Source organism: Macaca nemestrina, chromosome 4 (genome assembly GCF_043159975.1).
Source record: "Macaca nemestrina isolate mMacNem1 chromosome 4, mMacNem.hap1, whole genome shotgun sequence".
Classification (NCBI taxonomy): Eukaryota; Metazoa; Chordata; class Mammalia; order Primates; family Cercopithecidae; genus Macaca; species Macaca nemestrina.
In genome coordinates, this window is record NC_092128.1 from 30,636,431 (window position 1) to 30,655,836 (window position 19,406).

Consider the following 19,406-nt stretch of genomic DNA (forward strand, 5'->3'; position numbering starts at 1 on the left):
CCCATAGGTTTTGGTATGCTGTGTTTCCATTATCATTTGTTTCAAAATCTTTCAATTTCCTTCTTGATTCCTTGCTTGACCCACTGGTTATTCAGGAACATTTTGTTTAATTTCCATGTGTTTGTGTAGTTTCTAAAGTACCTCTTATTGATTTCTAGTTTTATTCCATTGTGGTCAGAGAAGGTACTTGATATATATATATATATATATATATATATATATATATATATATATATATATATTAGTTTTAAAGTCTTGTTTTGTGGACTAACATATAGTCTGTGCTATATGTTATGATCCATGTGCTAAGAGGAATGTGTATTCTGCAGCCATTGGATGAAATGTTCTATAAATATCTATTAGGTCCATTTGGTCTGTAGTACAGAACAAGTCTGCTGTTTCTTTGTTGATTTTCTGTGTGGATGATCTGTCCAATGCTGAAACTGAGGTGTTGAAATCTCTAGCTATTATTGTATTGGGGTCTATCTGTCTCTTTAGCTCTAATGATATTTGCTTTATATATCTGGGTGTCATAGGTATGCTTAAAAAAAAAAATAAGAAAATGGGCTGGACTAGGTAGCTCATGACTGTAATTCCAGAACTTTGCAAGGCTAAGGTGGGAGGGTCAGGCTGAGCCCAGGAGGTTGGTGCTTCAGTGAGCTGTGATTGTGCCACTTCATTCCAGCATAGGTGACAGAGCAAGACTCTGTCTCAATAAGAGAAAGAAAGAGAGGAAGGAAGGAAGAGAGAAGGGAAAAGAAGAAAAAGAGAAGGAAGGAAGGAAGAAAGGAAGGAAGGAAGGAAGGCAGATGAACATCCATGTATCTGTCTCATAGATTGAGAAATAAAACATCACTGGTATCTTAGAAGCCCCTTGGGTTTCCCTCCTGAGTCATAACCACTCCCTCCTTGTCTTCCTTACCCCAGGGAATGACTCTCTTGACTTTTAGGTTAATCCTTCCCTTGCTTTTGTCTATGGTCTTTACCATATGTGTGTATATTCCTAAACAATATTGGGAAGCAAACATAATCGTAATATGAAAAGAAAGGACAATTTTTTACTAGATGAAGACTCCCAGGATTATTTTAATCTACAGTCCTGGGAAGCACAGGACTCCCTGCAATGAGGGCATGTGACTGGGCTGTAGCATCAGCCAGACCTTGGACATCTGGATGGAATATGGTCAGGGGCAGCTGGCTGCTCTGTGCTTTCTGCCTGGGAGCTCACTTCTATCTCCTTCTTTCATGGGCAGGTCAAGTGCAAACTTCCTGATCAGGCAGCAGGGTGTGGCAAGGAGAACATGAACTCTACAGCACTTGGTCAAGATAAGGCTAGTACAATTCGGTATCAGGGCCAGGCTCACCAGACATTCTGATCTGAGTCAGGTTCCGAAAATGGTACACTGACAGCAGGGGTCTTGGTGGTGATAGCTACCAGTGTGTCTGTCTCCTGAGTTAGTCACACTGCTCCAATCTGAACTGGCATCCCTTTGCATGTGGTGCACAGCTGCTATCTTGGGATCCCCCTCCACTGTCTTCCCAGGGCCTCCCTTTGCTTCTACCCTGTGGCAGATCTCTATTTCTGGCAGCCTGTGACTTCTACTTTCCTGGTTGACTCTCTCGTTTTGGTGGAGCACTTTCTCCAGTAGCGTTTTCAGATATTCTGCATGCGAGGCAAACCTTTTGAAATCTCATACGTCTGAGGATGTAAATACCTGTATTCTAACTCCTTACTTGATTAATAGTTTGAATGGGTATAAATTCTCGGTTGAAAGCAATTTTCTTCAAAATTTTGAAGGTATTGCTTTTCACTTCCGGTGTTGCTGTTGAGAAATTCAAAACATTTATGATAATTGAGTCTTTGTATGTTTTTTTCTTTCTATCTGGAAATTTCTAGACTCTTCTCTTTAATTTATCTTGGTGTGGGTTTATTTTAATCTACAGTGTTGGGGACTTGGTGGACCATTTTATGATCTGGCAACTCGTGTCCTTCTGTTCTAGAAAATTTCTTCATATTCGATCATTGATTATTTTCTCTCTTCCATTTTCCTCTGGTTCTTTTTTAATTTTGTTTTCTTTCATTATTTTTCATTTTTTTAATAGCCCTAGGAGGAAGCCAGAGCCACAAATGCATTTGAAGTGCCAATGATCAACTTGATGCAGGATCTTTCCTTCCTTCCTTCCTTCCTTCCTTCCTTCCTTCCTTCCTTCCTTCCTTCCTTCCTTCCTTCCTTCCTTCCTTCCGTCCATCCGTCTTTTTTCTGGCAGGGTCTCGCTTTGTCACCTAGGCTGGAGTGGAGTGGTGTGATCATGGGTCACGGCAACCTTCACCTCCCGGGCTCAATTAATCCTCACCTCAGTCTTCCAAGTAGCTGGGATTACAGGCATGTGCCACCATGCCCAGCAAATTTTAAAATTTTTCTTATAGAGACCAGGTCTCACTCTGTTGCCCAGGCTGGTTTCGAACTCTCAGGCTCAAGTGATCCTCCCGCCTTGGGTCTCCCAAAGTTCTGGGATTACAGATGTGAGCCACTGCACCCAGCCCTCTTTTTCTTTTTAGAACATTTATGTTGATGCTGAATTCCTGGAATTATCTTCTAATGCTCTTATATTTTCTCTCCTATATTTTCTATCTTTTAGTATGTTTGCTTTACTTCCTAGGGAGATTTAATCAACGTTATCTTCTAATCTTTCTATTGAGGGTTTTTGTTTCTGCTGTCATGATCTTTTTCTTTTTCTTTCTTTCTCTCTTTTTTTTTTTTTTTTTTGAGAGGTGATCTTGCTATGTTGTCCAGGCTGGTCTTGACCTCCTGGGCTCAAGACATCCTGCTGTCTCAGCCTTCTGAGTAGCTGGTATTACAGGCATGGGGCCACTGTGCCTGGCTTATGCTGTCATTATTTTATTTTCCAAGGCATTATTGTTACTGTTACTGTTCTCTGAATGTTCCTTTCTATAGCATTTTATTCTTGTTTCATGGATACAGTGCCTTCTCACGTCTCTGAGGATATTAACAATGATCTTTTTGGTGCCCTGTTCTTTTTGTGTAACTTGTTTCTCTAAGTTACTTTTCCTGATTGTTTTGTCTCTCACTTCTGTGTTAGAAAATGTCCTATATGTCTGGTAATCTTTGGTCATGATTAAGGTTGAGGGTTGGGGGTAGGAGGTTGGTGGGAAACTCCAAGCTCACAGGTTGGGTTTGCTACAGTAGGGCGATCTAACCGGGTTGTTTGTGGAGAATCCCCTATGTCAGAATGTTTAGATGGGTAGGATGGTAAAATGCCCCAGTATAGAATCTTCTAGTCTCCAGCCTGGAAGCAAAGGTCCTGCTCCTAGCACTTTGGGAACCAGTTCTGGGAGAAGACTCAGGGTTTCTGTATTCAGCATTCAATATGACTTGGTCACTTAATTCCCTCATTTTCAGCATTTTCAGTCTGGCATATCTGTTCACAACTCTGCCGGAAGTTTCCCCAGTCCAGATACCTTCTATCTTACCTTCTTCAGAGAAAAATCCTCCAGACTCTTGTGTTATGAGAAAGACTGTTGTCCAGTGGTTTGGAGTTAGGGAAGAGGTCTAGGGACCTAACTGTGTTTCAGCTCAGTCCCTACTTTAGCAACCTTTCCCGCAGTTCTAGAGATATCTTGGAATGCCATTTTCTGTGCCTTCTGAGAGCCTTGCAATGTAAATCAAGTTGGCTCTCGGTTTTCCCCACTGTCAGTTTGGGATGTCTGTTTCCTCGGGGCTGGTAAGTCAGTAACTGCATGACTGCCTACCATCCTGTCTCAAAAATACTATTGCTATTGTCTCCTTTCCTGGTCTTTGCATCCTTGTAGGTTTATCTCTTGATTTGAAAATGTCTTTACTGAAGTTTTAGTGGGGTTTTGGGAGGGAGTGAAATTAGATATATGCATTCAATTACCATCTTAACCCAGAACCCTTACTTCCTTTTCTAATATATTTTAAAAATTATTCCTGGGAATAACCCCACTGGGTCATGGAGGATTGCTATCTTAATGTACTGGGATATGTTTATTTCTGTCTTTCCACGTAGAAATCTTTAAGTGAACATGATTAGCAGGAAATGGGCTTTTCTATGAGGAGGATTCAAAGAAAATGTCTCCAGTAGGATAACTTTTATTAAGCATATGAGAGAAAATTAGAGGCTGAATCCCAGTTTGCAGCCTCTGGGCAACTCCTAATGGACTTCGGGGTGGGGGCAGGGTATGATAACCCCTGGGGGTGCATCTGGAGATGTCCTTTGCAATGCTTTGTTAAGGGACCTGGAATAAATCTCAGACTTTATCATTGATGACCCTGAGAGTAGCTCAGTTGGTGGCCTGATTTGATTTTACATCAATTGGCAGGGCTCTGTTATAAGCAAGATGCCTTTCTGAAATGTAACCCATTGCCCACATGGACCCCAGAACCATTCATCATTATTTACTTATCAAATAGCCATGGACCATGTCCACAAAGTGCTAAGCTAGCTCTCAATTACTGAGACAGAATCTGCCCTAGGTAACTCTTTAAGCAACACCAGCGCCCGCTACCACCCGCCGTCCCCCACCCTGCAATTCCCACAACCTTCCAGAGAAGAAGAGAGGGGATATAGATGGAAAGGGAATTCAGGGTCATATACAAGGCTATAACATGGTAACAATAATTTTTCTCTCTCTGTGGCTTGTGATGATGAATAAGTAAGGAGACTCTTACAAAGCACCCACTATCATTCCTGGCACACAGTTGGAAGTTTAGATTTTGAGGGAAAGTTTTAAATGGTGCAGGGAGCCAGAGTGTTTCATGTTCTGATACTTTTAAATTACTAGCATTGTTAGAAGAAAACACGAAGGGATCTAGAGACTCAAAACCACATAAATGAGTCAGTACTACTTAAATTAGTCACTACTACAGCTTAACAGGGTCCATGAAGTATACATAGTGACTGCTCAGTTTTCTTGGTCATCTTCAACATGTGTCAGCTTTTGCCTGAGCTCTCGTACTTTCTGTGAAGGGGCAAGCTCTTTTTTCTTTGTTTTTCATTTTGAGACAGGGTCTTGCTCTGTTGCCCAGGCTGGAGTGTAGTGGTATGATCACAGCTCACGGCAACCTCCACCTCCAAGGCTCAAGTAATCCTCCAGTCTCAGCCTCCCAAATAGCTGGGACTACAGGTGCCTGCCACCATACCCCATCACGCCCAGCTAATTTTTCTTTCTTTCCTTCCTTTCTTCTTTTCTTCCTTCCTTCCTTCCTCCCTTCCTTCCTTCCTTCCTTCCTTCCTTCCTTCCTTCCTTCCTTCCTTCCTTCCTTTCTCTTTCTTTCTTTCTTTCTTTCTTTCTTTCTTTCTTTCTTTCTTTCTTTCTTTCTTTCTTTCTTTCTTTCTTTCTTTCTTTCTTTCTTTCTGCTTGCCTGCTGTTTGTTTTTGTTTTATCTTTTGCTATGATGCGCAGGCTGTTCTTGAATCCCAGGGCTCAAGCAATCATCCTGCCTCAGTCTCCCAAAGTGTTGGAATTACAGGCGTGAACTACTGAGCCCAGGCTTTGATTGTACTGTTCTCCCCACATCTTTTACTAGAAATCAGTTGTAATCCACTTCTCACAAGCAGCTTAGCTCACCATTCTTTCTGGCAACCATTTCTGAAACAGTATTTTTGAGAGATCCGTTTTAGCGAAAAGACACGTCGCACAGGGAATGGCGTTTGACAGTTCACCTGTGAAGTGTTGGAGGCACTGCTGTGTAGCAGTGCAACTGTTGAAAACCACCTGGTAGTGCAGAGGGCCGGCAGGGAGACGGTTCCAGTTTCTACCAAGCTGTGCAATCTTGGGCAAATGCGGTAATTTTCTGTGTCTTCATTTAACTGTCTGCAAAGTGCAGACATACACAGGGTTGCGGTGAGGACTCATGAGATAAAGGAAGTAGAAGTGCCCATTGTACTTCTACTTAGCAAACGGTGGGGCTCTTATTGCCCAGGGTGCCATCCTGGGCAGGCTGCCATGTGTGCGTGTGTGTGCGCTCACCCTCCGGCCTGCGAGTGTGTTTCCTGGCCAAGGCGCGCGTGTGGATGTGTGTGCTGTGCCGCCCTGGGAGTGTGTGACTGCCCTCGCCAGGCTCACAGTGAGGAGCCCGCCGTGGTTGATTGACAGCGCTGGGTGAATGAGCGCGCGTGTAGGCGCCCGACACCGAGGTGGCCGCGGCTCCGCGCTGCTGTGCGCGCCTGCCTGCCCGCCCGGGTGTGGGGGGACGGCGGGCGGAGGGTTGGGTGGGAGGAGGAGGAGGAGGAGGAGGAGGAGGAGGAGGAGGAGGAGGAGGGAGGGCGCGGGAGCAAGGGCGGGCAGGAGGGAGGGCCGTCAGAGCGGGCTGCCGCGGAGCTCCGGCGCTGGCGGCTTCGCCGGGCAGCGAGGCTGGGAGCCAGGAGGCGGCGCCGCGGGGAGGGAGCGCGGAGTGCGGAGCGCGGGGCCGGGCCGCCCGCCTGGTGAGAGCGCTGCGGGCCGCGGGCCGGGCCAGGGGCGGATCAGGGGCAGCGGGGCGGCGAGGCTGCGGTCTCTGGACTAGGCGAGGGGGCGCCGGGAGCTGGGAGTCCGGATCTTCAGTCGGAGCGCTGGGCACAGCAGAGAGAAGCGGTGAGACACCACGGAGCGTTGCCCAGCTGGGCGCCAGGGCCACCATGACCACCCCTTTTCCGGGACTCGGCGAGGAGACCTGCCTGCTGGAGGGACCCCGGGGAGCAGGGCGGCCGGTTCAGGCTGGGGGTGTGTGTGCGTGTGCGCGCGCGTGTGTGCATGTGTGCCTGCGAGGGGTGGTGGGCGTGTACGAGTGTGGGGGTATGGCGGTGTGTGGCATGTGTCTGTGTGTGTGAATGTGTGTAGGGGGTGTGCATCTCTCTGTACAGTACATGCCGTGTGTGTGTGTGTGTGTGTGTGTGTGTGACAGGGGAGGCCGGGAGGTCACAGAGCTTGGGTCTGAACCCATGCAGGAAGGAGAGGGGCTTGGCAGGACGGAGTGTGTGTGTGTGTGTGTGTGTGTGTGTATGTGTGTGTGTGCAGGGGCAGGGGTGTGTGAAGGGTGAGTGTGTCACGGGCGCTAGGTGTGGCTATGTGTGTGATGTAAGGGTGCCGGGTGCACGTGTGTCCCTGGCTCACCCTCCCTTCCCCCACCAGATGTGTGCGCATGGAGGAGAGAGTTCTGGGGAGGGGGTAGGAGTCCGCCGCAGCTGCCTGCCATTCACCCAGCTTGCCTGCCTGGCGTTCTCCTCCAGGAAGCCAGAGATCGCCAAGCTGCCCCTACCCGGAATACTTCTAGGGTCCTGGGGAAGGGAACAAGCCTAGACCCAGGAAAGGGGAGGGGCTGGAGGGAAGGTGCTTCTGCCAGATTGGGAACCTTGTTTCTCTGGCCAGAGGCTGGGCGGCCTTCGGACTGGGCCAGATCACTCAGCGCTGGCTTCACCCCTCCCGAGGCCCTGTGCCCCCTGGGGTCTGAGAGTGAGAGTGCCAGCACTTCTGGCTGGGGCGGGAGGTGGGGGTTGGAATAGGCAAGACATCGGAGGGTCTTGCTTGTTCACAGTTATATGCCCAGAAGGGTGTTGGGCACATGGTAAGCCTCCGTAAATACTTGAGGCTCAGCAGACGGAAGGAAGGGAGGAATCCACATCTGGAAGCCCAAGTCCATCCCTTTTACTACTGGTTAAGGATGAGGGTCCCTGGTTGCAGTCAGACCCCAGTTTCTGCATGAGCAGATGGGGAAGGAGGAACCCCCAGGCAGGGATTTGTGCTGGGGCCTGAAGGTACAGGAAGGGCCCAGCAAGAAGAGCCAGAGCCATGGGCAGGACACTTTGCATCCTACCCGCACTACCTGCTTCTCTGAGATCAGAAGCCTCTCTCTGGGGAACCCCATCCTGGGAAAGGGAAGAGGGTGGCCACAGCCAGGGCTCACATGGCCTCTCCTCTCTCCAGGACCTTCCTGCTCAAAAGGTGCTGAAGAACTGAGTCCCTGCCCACCAAGGCCACCCAAAGCCAGGTGGGGCCATGGCCAGGCATGGCTGTCTAGGGCTGGGACTGTTCTGCTGCGTCCTGTTTGCTGCTACTGTGGGCCCCCAGCCCGCCTCCTCCGTCCCAGGTGCCCCTGTCACCACTTTGACCCCCCCACCTCAAAGTGAGGCCTCTATGCTGTCTCTCAACCTGGGACTTAACTTCAAATTCCATCTTCGGGGACCTGCTGCTGTCTGGGGGAGCCCTGTCACAGAGACCCAGCCACTCTCTCTTGGGCCAGGCCAGGAGCCAGTGGAAGAGGTGGCCAGTGGGCTGAGGACTGACCCCTTTTGGGAACTGCTGGTGGGCTCCCCGGGGAACTCTCTCACTGAATGGGGCTCCGCTGAAGGCGGCTCAAAGCCCCAGGCCTCCTCCCTGCTCCCGGAGTCCACATCCCGGCGCTCTGGGCCCAGCGACTGGACCACTGCCCCCTATCAGACCAGGAGGAACACTGTGACCTGGGACACTGCTCTGACTGCGACAGCACTTCCATCCAGTGTTCCCAAGCCCCACCAGAATGAGCTGGAGCTGAAGTTTGACATGGCCCTGAGAGCAGGTGCAGCCCCCACACTTGGGCATCGAACGCTGCCCCTGTTGCCCAGCCTGCGGGCCAGCCTGGCAGAGATTGCTGGGCGCCTGGGACCCTTTGGTGAGTAACCACCCCATCCCAAGGAAAGCCCCTGCTGGGCACCCCTGGCAGGTAGGAGGCAGCTTCAGCCTGGGCTTCTTTTGCAGGATTCTTTGGTACTACTCTGTCCCCACTCCGGAACTTCTCTGGCCTGAGCCCCCCAGGTGAAACTACATCCACAAGCTCTGCCTCTGAAGTTTCAGGTTCTCTGGGTGAGTTTATTTCATTGCAGTAAACAATCGTGGAACACCTCTACGTGCCAAGCACTGTGCTAGGGGCCTAACAAGTACCTTTCTTTTTTTACTTTCTTGTATTGCTTCTTCCAGGCCCTAGGATATGGGCTACTACTTCCACAGAAGGAGTATTCCCTTTGCCATACTGAATCTGGTTTGCTCTTTGTAGCTTAGCTCATGGTGTACATAAGCTTAGCATGTGGCTAAATTCCTGGGACAGTGACTTCCTTAGGATACACTCTGGGAAAGGACATAATTTTCTCCAAACTCTCAGAGGCAAGGCTGGTTGGTGGGGTGGCACTCAAGCCCCATGTGCTCCCTTTGCAGGGTTCCTTGGCACCACTCTGTCCCCACCCCCATACTCCCTGGAGAGGAAGCTCTCCAGCCCAAGTCCTCTGGACCCAGCTGCTTCCCTAAGTTTTGCCTCGATTGCAACAACTTCATTAGGTAAGTATCCAATTCATTTGAACTTGACAATTATTTATTGAGCACTTACTACATGCTAGTCACTCATCAGTGTTCTGGAACCCTTTTATTTCATTGCCATCATAATCATAATCATCATTCTTTTCATCATCACCATGGAGATATATATGAATGGTCTGAGAGCAAGTATTGCTGGAGAAAGTCCCACACAGAGTTAAGTAATGGTCCCCTGAGAGTTTTGCAATGAGAGGCACAGCAGGATGTAGACAGATGTATCAGGGACAGACACAGGAACTTCTTCACGATTTCCACAGCCCTGCCACTAACCCCATCCTCCACTCCAATCTGCCTGACCTGACTCCCCACCAACCTTGGGGCTCTTTCCTTTGCTGTCTGATCTGACATGACATGCTGTCAGATATGGGCAGAGCTGGGTCTCTCATTGGGAAGACACTGAGGAGGAGACCTTGAGCAGGCAGATGCCACCTTCGTTCAAGGGAGCCTTTCAGAACATGCACATAGACAAGCTGGTGGTACAGAGGAAAGACCACAGGCTCAGGAATCTTGAGACCTGGCTTTCCAATTTATTTATTTATTTACTTACTTACTTACTTACTTACTTACTTACTTACTTACTAGCTAGTGACTTTGGGCACATTATTTAACCTCTCTGAACCTAAATTTTCTCATAGACCCAGGGTTTAATAATAGTACTTGCTAGTTATTGCAAAGCTCTTAGCATGATGCTGAGAGGCTCATTAAATAGTAGCTATTGACCTTGCTTCTCTCCCCCACTGCATCCCAAATCCACTTCCAGACCCTACCTCTCAGAAACCTCAGCCTTGGCCCCAGGCAGTGGTGGGACAACACAACCCACACAGCAGAGGGCACAGGTGCTGGAGGAGAGGTTCTGGTGGATGAGGCAGGGAGTCATGCAGAGGGACTGAGGGGCTTTCAGGCCCAGCTTTGCTCTGCAAAAGGTTTACTGCGGCTGTGAAACTTCTCAGTCACCCCACACTAGGCTCAGCAGTGGAAACCACTGGTCTCCCCAGCTTCTTCCAGCTCCAGACTTAACCCATGACCTGGTTCTCTGGCTCACTCCAGCCACAGTCACTGCACTCCTTTGGATGGTGGGTGAGGGGCCTGCTATGCCCCTGTTCAGCCCAGCGTGCAGCAGGGGCAGGATGTGATTGGGGGTGGGGGCCAGGTTCTGTGCCTCAGGGGAAGGATGCTGGCTGGCAGTCTGTCGGCCTTGGTGACAGCGCTGGCCAGGCAGGTTTAATGAGTCTGGACAGTATCAGAAGCAGTGCAGCCGGGCAGGCTGGCGGCCCCACCTCATTCTCCCTCCTCCCTGGTAGCTGCAGGAACCCAGCCTCTGATACTGCACCTCTGAGTAAACCCAGGAGAGCTACAGGCCTCCTGGAAAGAATGCCAATGGGCCTTGCTCTGACCAACTGTGTGTGTGTGTGTGTGTGTGTGTGTGTGTGTGTAGTTGTATCAAGCAGTTACCATACAAAGGGAGTCTCTCTGTGTTGCCTCTAGAATCTTTCTAACCTAGGTGCAACTAACCTTTGACTCCTAAGCCCTCCTTGCATTAGGTCCCCTTCACCTTGGACAGAGCCTGTATTCAGCCCATACACACCAGAACAGTTATCCAGTTAATCAGTGTGCGACTTTCATACTGGTGTTCAGTGCCCACCTCCCTTAGTCCACAGAGGGTTCCCCTCCACTCCCTGACCACTCTGGCTCGTGTCAGTTCTGATTGGCTGGCACCCGTGCCAACTCAGTTGCTAAATATTTTGAGTGCCACCCCTACAAAGTGTAACCACTCTCCATGATCCTGGAGGTGGGGGTGGGGAGAGGGATGGGGCCAGGCCACTAAATGGGCTGTAGCTTCCAGCATCCAGAGTGGAGACATGATTCCCAGCCCTTTGATCTGGGCAGCTGGTGGATAATCAGGCCTGACTTTTCCATGAATCAAACTGTTCCCTCCCACAATTCCTCCCCAGCCAGCTCCTGCCTCACCAGTTATTCACACTGATATCTCCTCTCCTCCCTCATCACTGAGGTCAAGAGGGCCCACAGGGCCAGAATGGGACCTCCCAGTAGAGGAGGCTTGCTCAGGAGAGGGATCCTGGGAAGGGAAGACCAGAGATGACTATCTTCTGGACTCTTTTGGGGAAAACTGAAGGCTGTTTCTGGAGAAGCCTCCAATGGGGAGATGAGAGATGAGGTCAAGTGGACCCTACAAAGGCAGAAGCCAGGTTTTTTTTTCCACCCGTCTCCATTCACAGCTGGACCAGTGTGGGGCATGCAGAGCATGCTCTGACCCCTGGGATCAGTGTTCCTACTTCAGAACTCCTTTTATGACCCTTGAGCCATCCCTGTACTTTGCCTATTATCTCGTTTTTATTCCTTTTCTGGATTTATTTTATTTTATTTTTATTTTTTATTTATTTTTATTTTTTATTTTTTTTGAGATGGAGTCTTGCTCTGTCGCCTAGGCTGGAGTGCAGTGGTGTGATCTCGGCTCACTGCAACCTCCAGGTTCAAACGATTCTCCTGCCTCAGCCTCCTGAGTATCTGGGATTACAGGCGCGCACCACCATGCCCAGCTAATTTTTGTATTTTTAGTAGACACGGGGTTTCACCATGTTGGCCAGGCTGATCTCGAACTCCTGACCTTGCGATCTGCCCGCGTCGACCTCCCAAAGTGCTAGGATTACAGGCCTGAGCCACCATGCCCAGCCTGGATTCTTATGAATGTTGAAATTTGCTGTAGTTGCCATAGAGCTTAGGTATAGAGATGAGAAATAAGGTTTCCTGTGGCCCATGGGTGAGAAGTAAAGATGGAAGAGGGTGAATTGGAGCCAACCTCTGACAGCTGCACTTATCTGTACAGTGAACAAAGAGGGTGTGGTGAGGGGGTGACAGGCTGGAGCAGACTGTGGGCTCCCAGGTCATGTTTTCCTGCCCCTTTGCAGAGGCCACAGAGGCCAAAGAGAGATGGAGCAAACCTAATCACTTTGCAGAGGAAGTGGGTTGGGCAAGAGCATCTGAAGGGACCAAAGAATGAGGGGTGAGGTGGTGTGTGCATTTGATCCTGCCATTGCCAGACCTATGCCACCTGATCAGCAAGCTCTCCATTCCCAGCTAAGTAGTTTCTCATTTAATTGATGACTGGTGTCTTTATTAGTGTTAAGGGGTGAGTAGGCCATCAGAAAGGTATTATTTGGCTGGGCATGGTGGCTCACGCCTGTAATCCCAGCACTTTGGGAGGCCAAGGCAGGTGGATCACAAAGTCAGGAGTTTGAGACCAGCCTGGCCAATATGGTGAAACTCCGTCTCTACTAAAAATACAAAAATTAGCTAGGCACAGTGGCACGCACCTGTGATCCCAGCTACTTGGGAGGCTGAGACAGGAGAATCGCTTGAACCTGGGAGGTGGAGGTTGCAGTCAGCCGAGATCATGCCACTGCACTCCAGCTTGGGTGATGAAGCAAGACCGTTTCTCAAAAACAAACAAACAAACAAACAAACAAAACAAAGGTATTATTTAAACAGAGTTCATAAAGTGAGACAATGTGTTGATGTTCACTATTTGACTAATTGTTGTCTTTCTAAGCAAGTTTAGGACTTTGAAAGGCTTTGAAAACAGACTGCAGCCATTAGTTAGTTGAATTAAGAACCTGTTTGAGACCAGAGGTAGTCACAGTGACAACACACAAACAGATGATGGATCAGTGATGAACATTAGCTGATGATCATGATAACGACACAATCTTGATTGAGGGATCATGATGCACCAGGTTCTCTGAGAGTTTTACACACATTGTCTCATTTTTCTCACAATAGTCCTATACAGTAGGTACTCTTACTCATTTCAGATTTGAGGACATGATGGACTGGGAACCAGGGTGCATGCTGCCACTTGCGGTTGGCAGTGAGCTGTGTATATTTAATGTTTTGGCTGCTTCCTTTCTGCCCTCCCCAGTTGTCCAATTGCATCATCCCTTTCCTTCTCTCAGAGCCACCTCTCAGCCCCCTCACTCTTTCCTTTTACTTGTTCTCAGAACTCTTGTGTTTTTTATCTTTTATATATTTATTATTTTAAGAACTGGTGTGTGTGTGTGTGTGTGTGTGTGTGTGTGTGTGTGTGTGTGTGTGTGTTTTGTTTTTGGTTTTGGTTTTTTGGGTTTTTTTTTTTTTGAGCCAGAGTCTCGCTCTGTCACCTAGGATGGAGTGCAGAGGCACGATCTCCACTCACTGCAACCTCCGCCTCCCCGGTTCAAGCGATTCTCCTGCCTCAGCCTCCAGAGTAGCTGGGATTACAGACGCATGCCACCACGCCTGGCTAATTTTTGTATTTTTAGTAAAGACGGGGTTTTGCCCTGTTGACCAGGCTGGTCTCAAACTCCTGACCTTAGGTGATCTGCCTACCATGACCTCCCAAAATGCTGGGATTACAGGCATGAGCCACCACGCCCGGCCTAGAACTGTTATGTTTTGAGCGTCCCCTGCATGAGTTGGCCCTGCCTGTGGCTAGGGGTGCTCCTGGGGTCTTCCTGTGTTGTCCAGTTGGGGCATGGCCAAGGCAGGGCCAGGCAGTTGGGTGATTGTCAGACACCCTGCCCTCACATTCTACATCTGTCTTTTGTCCTCCTACCCATCCCTGCCAGGCTGTCCACATCCTTCACCACCACCCTTTCTTCTTCCACCCTTGCCTGTGGCTGCGGTCCTGCTGAATCTGTAGGTGAGGGCAGGTAGAGGTTCAGATTCCAGCATCTTCCCTTGCTGCCTGGCCCTGGGGAGAATCCTTGAGTCTAACTCTACCCAACTCCTCTCTTGCTCCAGAAGAGTAGAATTAAGGATCTTACTCCTTACCCTCTCTTAGTTGACTTCCCTTTTTCCAAGGGATATGGGAAGGCATTAGAGCACAGGATGGGGCTAGGGACCCAAGATAGGAAACCCCAGAGCAACTGAGGGGCTCACTTACTCAGATGGCATTTTATCCCACTGTGATGTCCCCAAGAGTTCCTCCCTGGGAGTTCCTAAGGGCACCTTTTGAGACCTGGGGGAGTCCATCTCAATGTCACCTTCTGTACAGTGTGGGGAGAAGCATGGAGGCATCTATATTAAGAAACTTAGACCAGTGGCTCTGTGGATGAGGCAGGATATGGGTCACAGCCATGGATAGGCTAAGGCTTGGGGTGTAGCAGGCAGGAAGGCCAATGAATAAGGAGAAATGATGTTTTCCTTAGAGTGCTGAGACAGCAGTATCTTACCTCTCCCCTGCTGAATGTGTGTGTGTGCGTGCACGTGTGTGTGTATGCACATATGTGGGCTTTTCCTTGAGATGGAGACAAGGTGGGGGAGTAGTTGAAAAAGGGCAGGGGAAGCTCCTCCTAGCACTAAGTTGGGGGTTGGGAGTCAGGGGTGCAGAACAAGAGATGAGCACACTAATGTTAGAAAGAGGCTTTGGAATCACAGAAAGGGGCTCAGACTGATGTTCAGACCTGGGTTCTAGGTGCAGCTCTGCCCATTTGTGACCTTAGGTAGATCACTTTGCCTCTCAGAAGAGCTTCAGTATCTTCATCTGGCAAGTACAGGGATTCATTTAGTCAATGAATATCTGCTAAATTCCAACTGTGTGACAGAAACTAATTTAAGTATGGAGATTCAGATGTGAGCAAAGAAACAAAATCCCTGTTCTCATGAAACTTCCTTGGAGAGGGTGTGTAAGGTTCCTTGTAGTTGTAAAGTTCTGTGACTTCAAAGAAAAACTCTTAGTAGAATCACAAACGAGTCAAGCAGGGAGCTGGGGGGTCGAGGCAGAGGGGGAGAAGCAGGAGGAGGAAGAGGGGAAGGATGACAGCTGAAACTCCAGCGAAGACATTGAATAGGGGAACGGTGGAGGGAAAGGTGAGAGGCCAAGAGGTGGGGTGAGTCTCATATGTAAGACAAGTGTGTCCTGAATATGTTAGGGGACTCTGACTGGCATTCAGGCTACTGCCTGTGGGGTGGGCAGGGGCAGGGCTGCATGATTGCCTCAGTCAAACCTTCTTTGCCCACAGACCCCACAGTCCCCACCTCTGGCCCAGATGACCTCTCTTCTTCTGCCAGCCTCGGGAACCCTTCGGGGCAGCCAGAATGTGGGCCAGGGCCCTGCAGTGCGGGAGAATTGCCTGAACGCGAGGGGCAGCCTCCCGAGGCCCCGAGGCCCCTCTTTTTCCTGACCCTGGATGCCAATTGGGCAGAGGCCAGGGCTCGCTGGGGGCTGGCCTGGGAGGCCCACGTGTATGGGGTAGGCGCGCTCTTCGGCCTGGTTGCCCTGCTGGCGCTGCTGGCTCTGGCCCTCTTGCCCTGGCGCTGCCCGCCCAGCGCCCCCTGCCTGGCGCTGCTGGACCTGCTGCTGCTGTCAGCCGGGACCACGCGGGCCTTCCCGCTCTTCTACGACGCCTATGGGCACAGGGATCGACTGCCCACGCTCGCCTGGCTGCTGCTGCAGGACCTTCCGCTGCCCTGCCTGGCTGCCGGCCTGGGGCTGGCCTGCCTACTGCTGTCCCGGCCGCGCCCGCCGCGGTGCCCCGCTGGCCTGGCTGCACTGCTGCTCCTGGGGCTGGGGCTGGCGGCCGCCGCCGCCCTCGGGAGCGCCGCGCATCGCCCGCTGCGGCCCCTGCGGCTCGCCTCGCGCGGGCTGCACGCCTTCCTCGCCGCCTTCCTTTCGGGGCTGCTGCTGGCGCTCTCCTGCTGGGGCGGGCGGCGGCGGCGGGCCGGGGCTCCCCTAGGGGGGTCGGGCTTCAAGGGTGCCACACCCCTGCCGCAGGCGCGCAGCCCCTTCGCCCCGCGGGAGTCCTGGCGGCGCGCGGCGCGCACTGCCCCGGTTGCAGGCACCTTCGGGCTGCTGAGCGGAGCCCTGCAGGGCTATGAGGTGCTGCACGCCCTGGGCTACGGCGGCCAACCAGGCCTGGAAGGGCCCTGGCCCTGGTGGGCCTTCCAGCTAGGCCTGCGCCTGGGCGAGGTGGGCGTCGCGCTCCCGTTGGCGCTGCTGGGCCTCTACCCCGCACTTTGCAGTCCCCGCGTGCCGGCGCGCTGCTGGGCCAAGCTCTTTCGCTTGTCCCCGGGCCACGCGGCCCCGCTGCTGCCGGGAGGCTGGGTCACTGGGCCCCCGGACAAGGAGCCCCTGGGGAGCGCCATCGCGCGCGGCGACGCGGAGCTGCTGCAGCTATGCGCGCTGGCAGAGCCAGGCCCCGACCTCCTACTCCAGGGCGGAGGTTGCCGGGGCTTCGAAGGCGCGGCGGCCAACCCCGCCCCGTCCCCGGCCTCCTCTCCCTGCAGCGATTACACCGTGGACTTCCACCCGCCCTCCCCAATCAACCTGCGGCGCAGCATCGAGGAGGCCCTCTGCAGCGAGGCCCTGCTCGCGCCTGGCCTCTTCCAGGGCCCTGCCTTCGAGGACGCCCTGCCTGGGCTCGGCCTCTACCGCACCGCCTCGCTGGGGACGAAGACCGGGGGCGGGCCCAGTGAGAGATCAGGGGAGGCCCCTGGCTCCCCTGCGCCTGCGGAGCTCCCCTCCCCCGGGGCTTGGCCCGCAGGCAGCAGCGCCTCATCTGGCTCGTTGTGCGGACTCTCGCGGGACAGCTCGTCCATGCTGCTGTGTTCCAGCCCCGACCGGCCCCCGCGCTGCCCTCTGGTCTGCGTCCTCAGTCCCCCGCGGCCCTCAGGAAGCAGCCCCAGCCTCCCGGCCTCAGGATCCTACCAGGCCCTGTCCCCACCCTCTCGCGACTCCCCAGAGCCTGCTTCTGAGCTGCAGGCCGAGGAGGCCTTGCTGCAGGAGCAGTTCCTGGACGCCTGCCGACAGATTGACGAGCTGAGCGTGGGCAGCGACACCATAGACCTGTGAAGAGGTGGCCACTTTGCTACCCTGCGACACACCCCTTTCTGGAGCCTGCCCTGCCGGAGACCTGCACACTGTAACCCTTCCCCAGCCCTGCCTGACTAAGATACCTCTCCAGATTCCTTCCCCATCCAGGGGTTCCTGGGTGGGTGGGTCAGCAGCCAGGCTCTATTGATTGGGAATCAGTGCCACCTTCTCTGGAGCCCTGGGTGCTGATGCCCTCAGCTGCAATTCTAGGCTGGCAGGGGTCCCATTTTCCTTGGCATTCACCAGCAATAAAGCTCCAAGGTGCTCCACTCCTGACCACCACTCCCCACTCCGGTGCTGAGTGAGAGGGGCTGTCCTCAGAGGACCCTGGGACCTGCCTCAGGCCCCCTACCCACCTCTGCCATGCCTAGGAATCCTACCCCTGTGTGAGTGGGACTCCCTGTCCTCCATGTGACACCCACAGGGGCCCATGACCCATCTAGGAGACTTTACAGCAGTTGGGTGGGAGGGGAATGCTCTTAAAGTTAATTTATCAATAAAATATTTTCAGAAGAGCAAGGTCTGACTTTCTTGGGAAAGCTCGATTGAGCAACAGCACCAGTGATTCCATCACAAGTGGAAGAGAAGCAGCTCTTGGGTGGGGTGGGTCCATTCCAGACCCCAGGGACCAACGAGTCCTGTCCTGTTTCTGGGATGAGTGAGGTTCCTGGGAGCAGCCCCTCGAAGACTCTTCTGAATCGTTGGGAAGTGGCTTTTCACAGAGATGGGACATGGCCCTGGGAGGTGAGGCAGAAACTCTACCGTCATTGGTGGAAATGCCTGCATTCCTAGGAGTCTGGTCCTGGTACACAATTGACTGGGGACTAGTTAGGAGTCAAGTCCTTCATGGAAATATTGAGACACATGTAAAAGGTCCTGGTCACCTTGAGCTGGGATCCCCAGCAAACTTCCTGCCATATTCCCACAGTTTGGGATCCACAAAGAGGAAACTACCTTTCTACCTTTTAACCCACCAACAGGGGCTCTTCAACCCCCTCCCCCTTCTCCTGAAGAGCTCTCATCTCTAATAGGTGCAGATCCTCCCTGTCCAGCCCAGCCAGCTCCTGTAGCAAAATTTACAGTGCAGAGACCCACAAACACGTCTAACCACCAGGCACTCGGTAATCCCTCCCTTGCCTGGAGCATTTGGCTCTGCGCTCTGTGGTTTGTGTTTGTCACTTGGCTAAAATGCAGTGGTTCCAAGTAGCACAAAAACAGGGTTGTGGATTAGGTTTGAAAACAAAAATCTGACAGTGTTTTGGCAGCTGTCCTGCATATCACAGGGAGACCTGCAGGAGCATACACACTAGGCTCAAAGTGGAAACACAGGAACCTCGTGATTTTTCTTCCAACTTTGCCCATCAGCTCCTGGGGACTGGAGAAGGGAGGCTTGGGAGCCAAGAGAGAAGCAGTCAGGGAAGCCAGGAGAGGGTAGAGCCCTCGGCCAGACCGGCTCCAATGCAGGAGTGGAAGAATTCAAGCACTACTCTCCTTGTAGATGAACATCTGTCTTGGCTGAAAGGAGCATCCAGGGCCTGGGACCTCAGATGGAGGAGGGGAATCAGTTGTTTGGAGGAGAGGGAGAATCATAGTGGGGAAGAGAAATGGGAGGGAGGTGGTGCCGGTGCGGTGGAGGGATGGGACTAGAATGGTTTTGATTGCGTCTCCTCCATCACCTGGCTCAGCTTGGCTCAGAAATTCTTGCTGCATCCTCACTCTGGGCTGAGGCCCAGAGAACTGCCAACCTCCTAATTACAGGCATTTCTCACTGGTATCGTAGTGGCTGCAGTGGGCCCAGCTTCCGAGTTGCTTTGTGTCATGTAAGGAGTGTTGCTGCTCTAAGAAACTGGTCCCGGGCCGGGCGCGGTGGCTCAAGCCTGTAATCCCAGCACTTTGGGAGGCCGAGACGGGCGGATCACGAGGTCAGGAGATCGAGACCATCCTGGCTAACCCGGTGAAACCCCGTCTCTACTAAAAAATACAAAAAACTAGCCGGGCGAGGTGGCGGGCGCCTGTAGTCCCAGCTACTCGGGAGGCTGAGGCAGGAGAATGGCGTGAACCCGGGAGGCGGAGCTTGCAGTGAGCTGAGATCCGGCCACTGCACTCCAGCCTGGGCAACAGAGCGAGACTCCGTCTCAAAAAAAAAAAAAAAAAAGAAACTGGTCCCTTTCTTTC

At 52.1% G+C, this 19,406-nt stretch overlaps 1 protein-coding gene across 2 annotated transcripts; it reads left to right on the plus strand.

The window, feature by feature from the left end:
- The first annotated feature begins 6,485 nt into the window (after positions 1-6,485).
- On the plus strand, positions 6,486-17,746 carry LOC105474647 (proline rich transmembrane protein 4). 2 transcript variants are annotated; one of them, XM_011729490.2, is made up of 6 exons: positions 6,486-6,616; positions 7,946-8,669; positions 8,756-8,860; positions 9,209-9,328; positions 15,382-15,611; positions 16,646-17,746. In XM_011729490.2, exons 2-6 carry the CDS (start codon positions 8,018-8,020, stop codon positions 16,832-16,834), a joined length of 1,296 nt encoding a protein of 431 aa, XP_011727792.2. In that variant the 5' UTR covers positions 6,486-6,616; positions 7,946-8,017; the 3' UTR covers positions 16,835-17,746. The 2 variants fall into 2 exon arrangements, with proteins under 2 accessions (XP_011727792.2, XP_011727767.2); XM_011729465.2 differs by having other exon boundaries at positions 15,382-17,746.
- Positions 17,747-19,406: the final 1,660 nt, after the last annotated feature.

Bases quoted from the DNA above. Each gene is read 5' to 3' on its own strand.
- LOC105474647 (XM_011729465.2), top strand. From the start codon at position 8,018: ATGGCCAGGCATGGCTGTCTAGGGCTGGGACTGTTCTGCTGCGTCCTG. The intron at 8,670-8,755 runs GTGAGTAACCAC...CTTCTTTTGCAG, and splicing joins TGGGCGCCTGGGACCCTTTG to GATTCTTTGGTACTACTCTG. The intron at 9,329-15,381 runs GTAAGTATCCAA...CTTTGCCCACAG, and splicing joins GATTGCAACAACTTCATTAG to ACCCCACAGTCCCCACCTCT.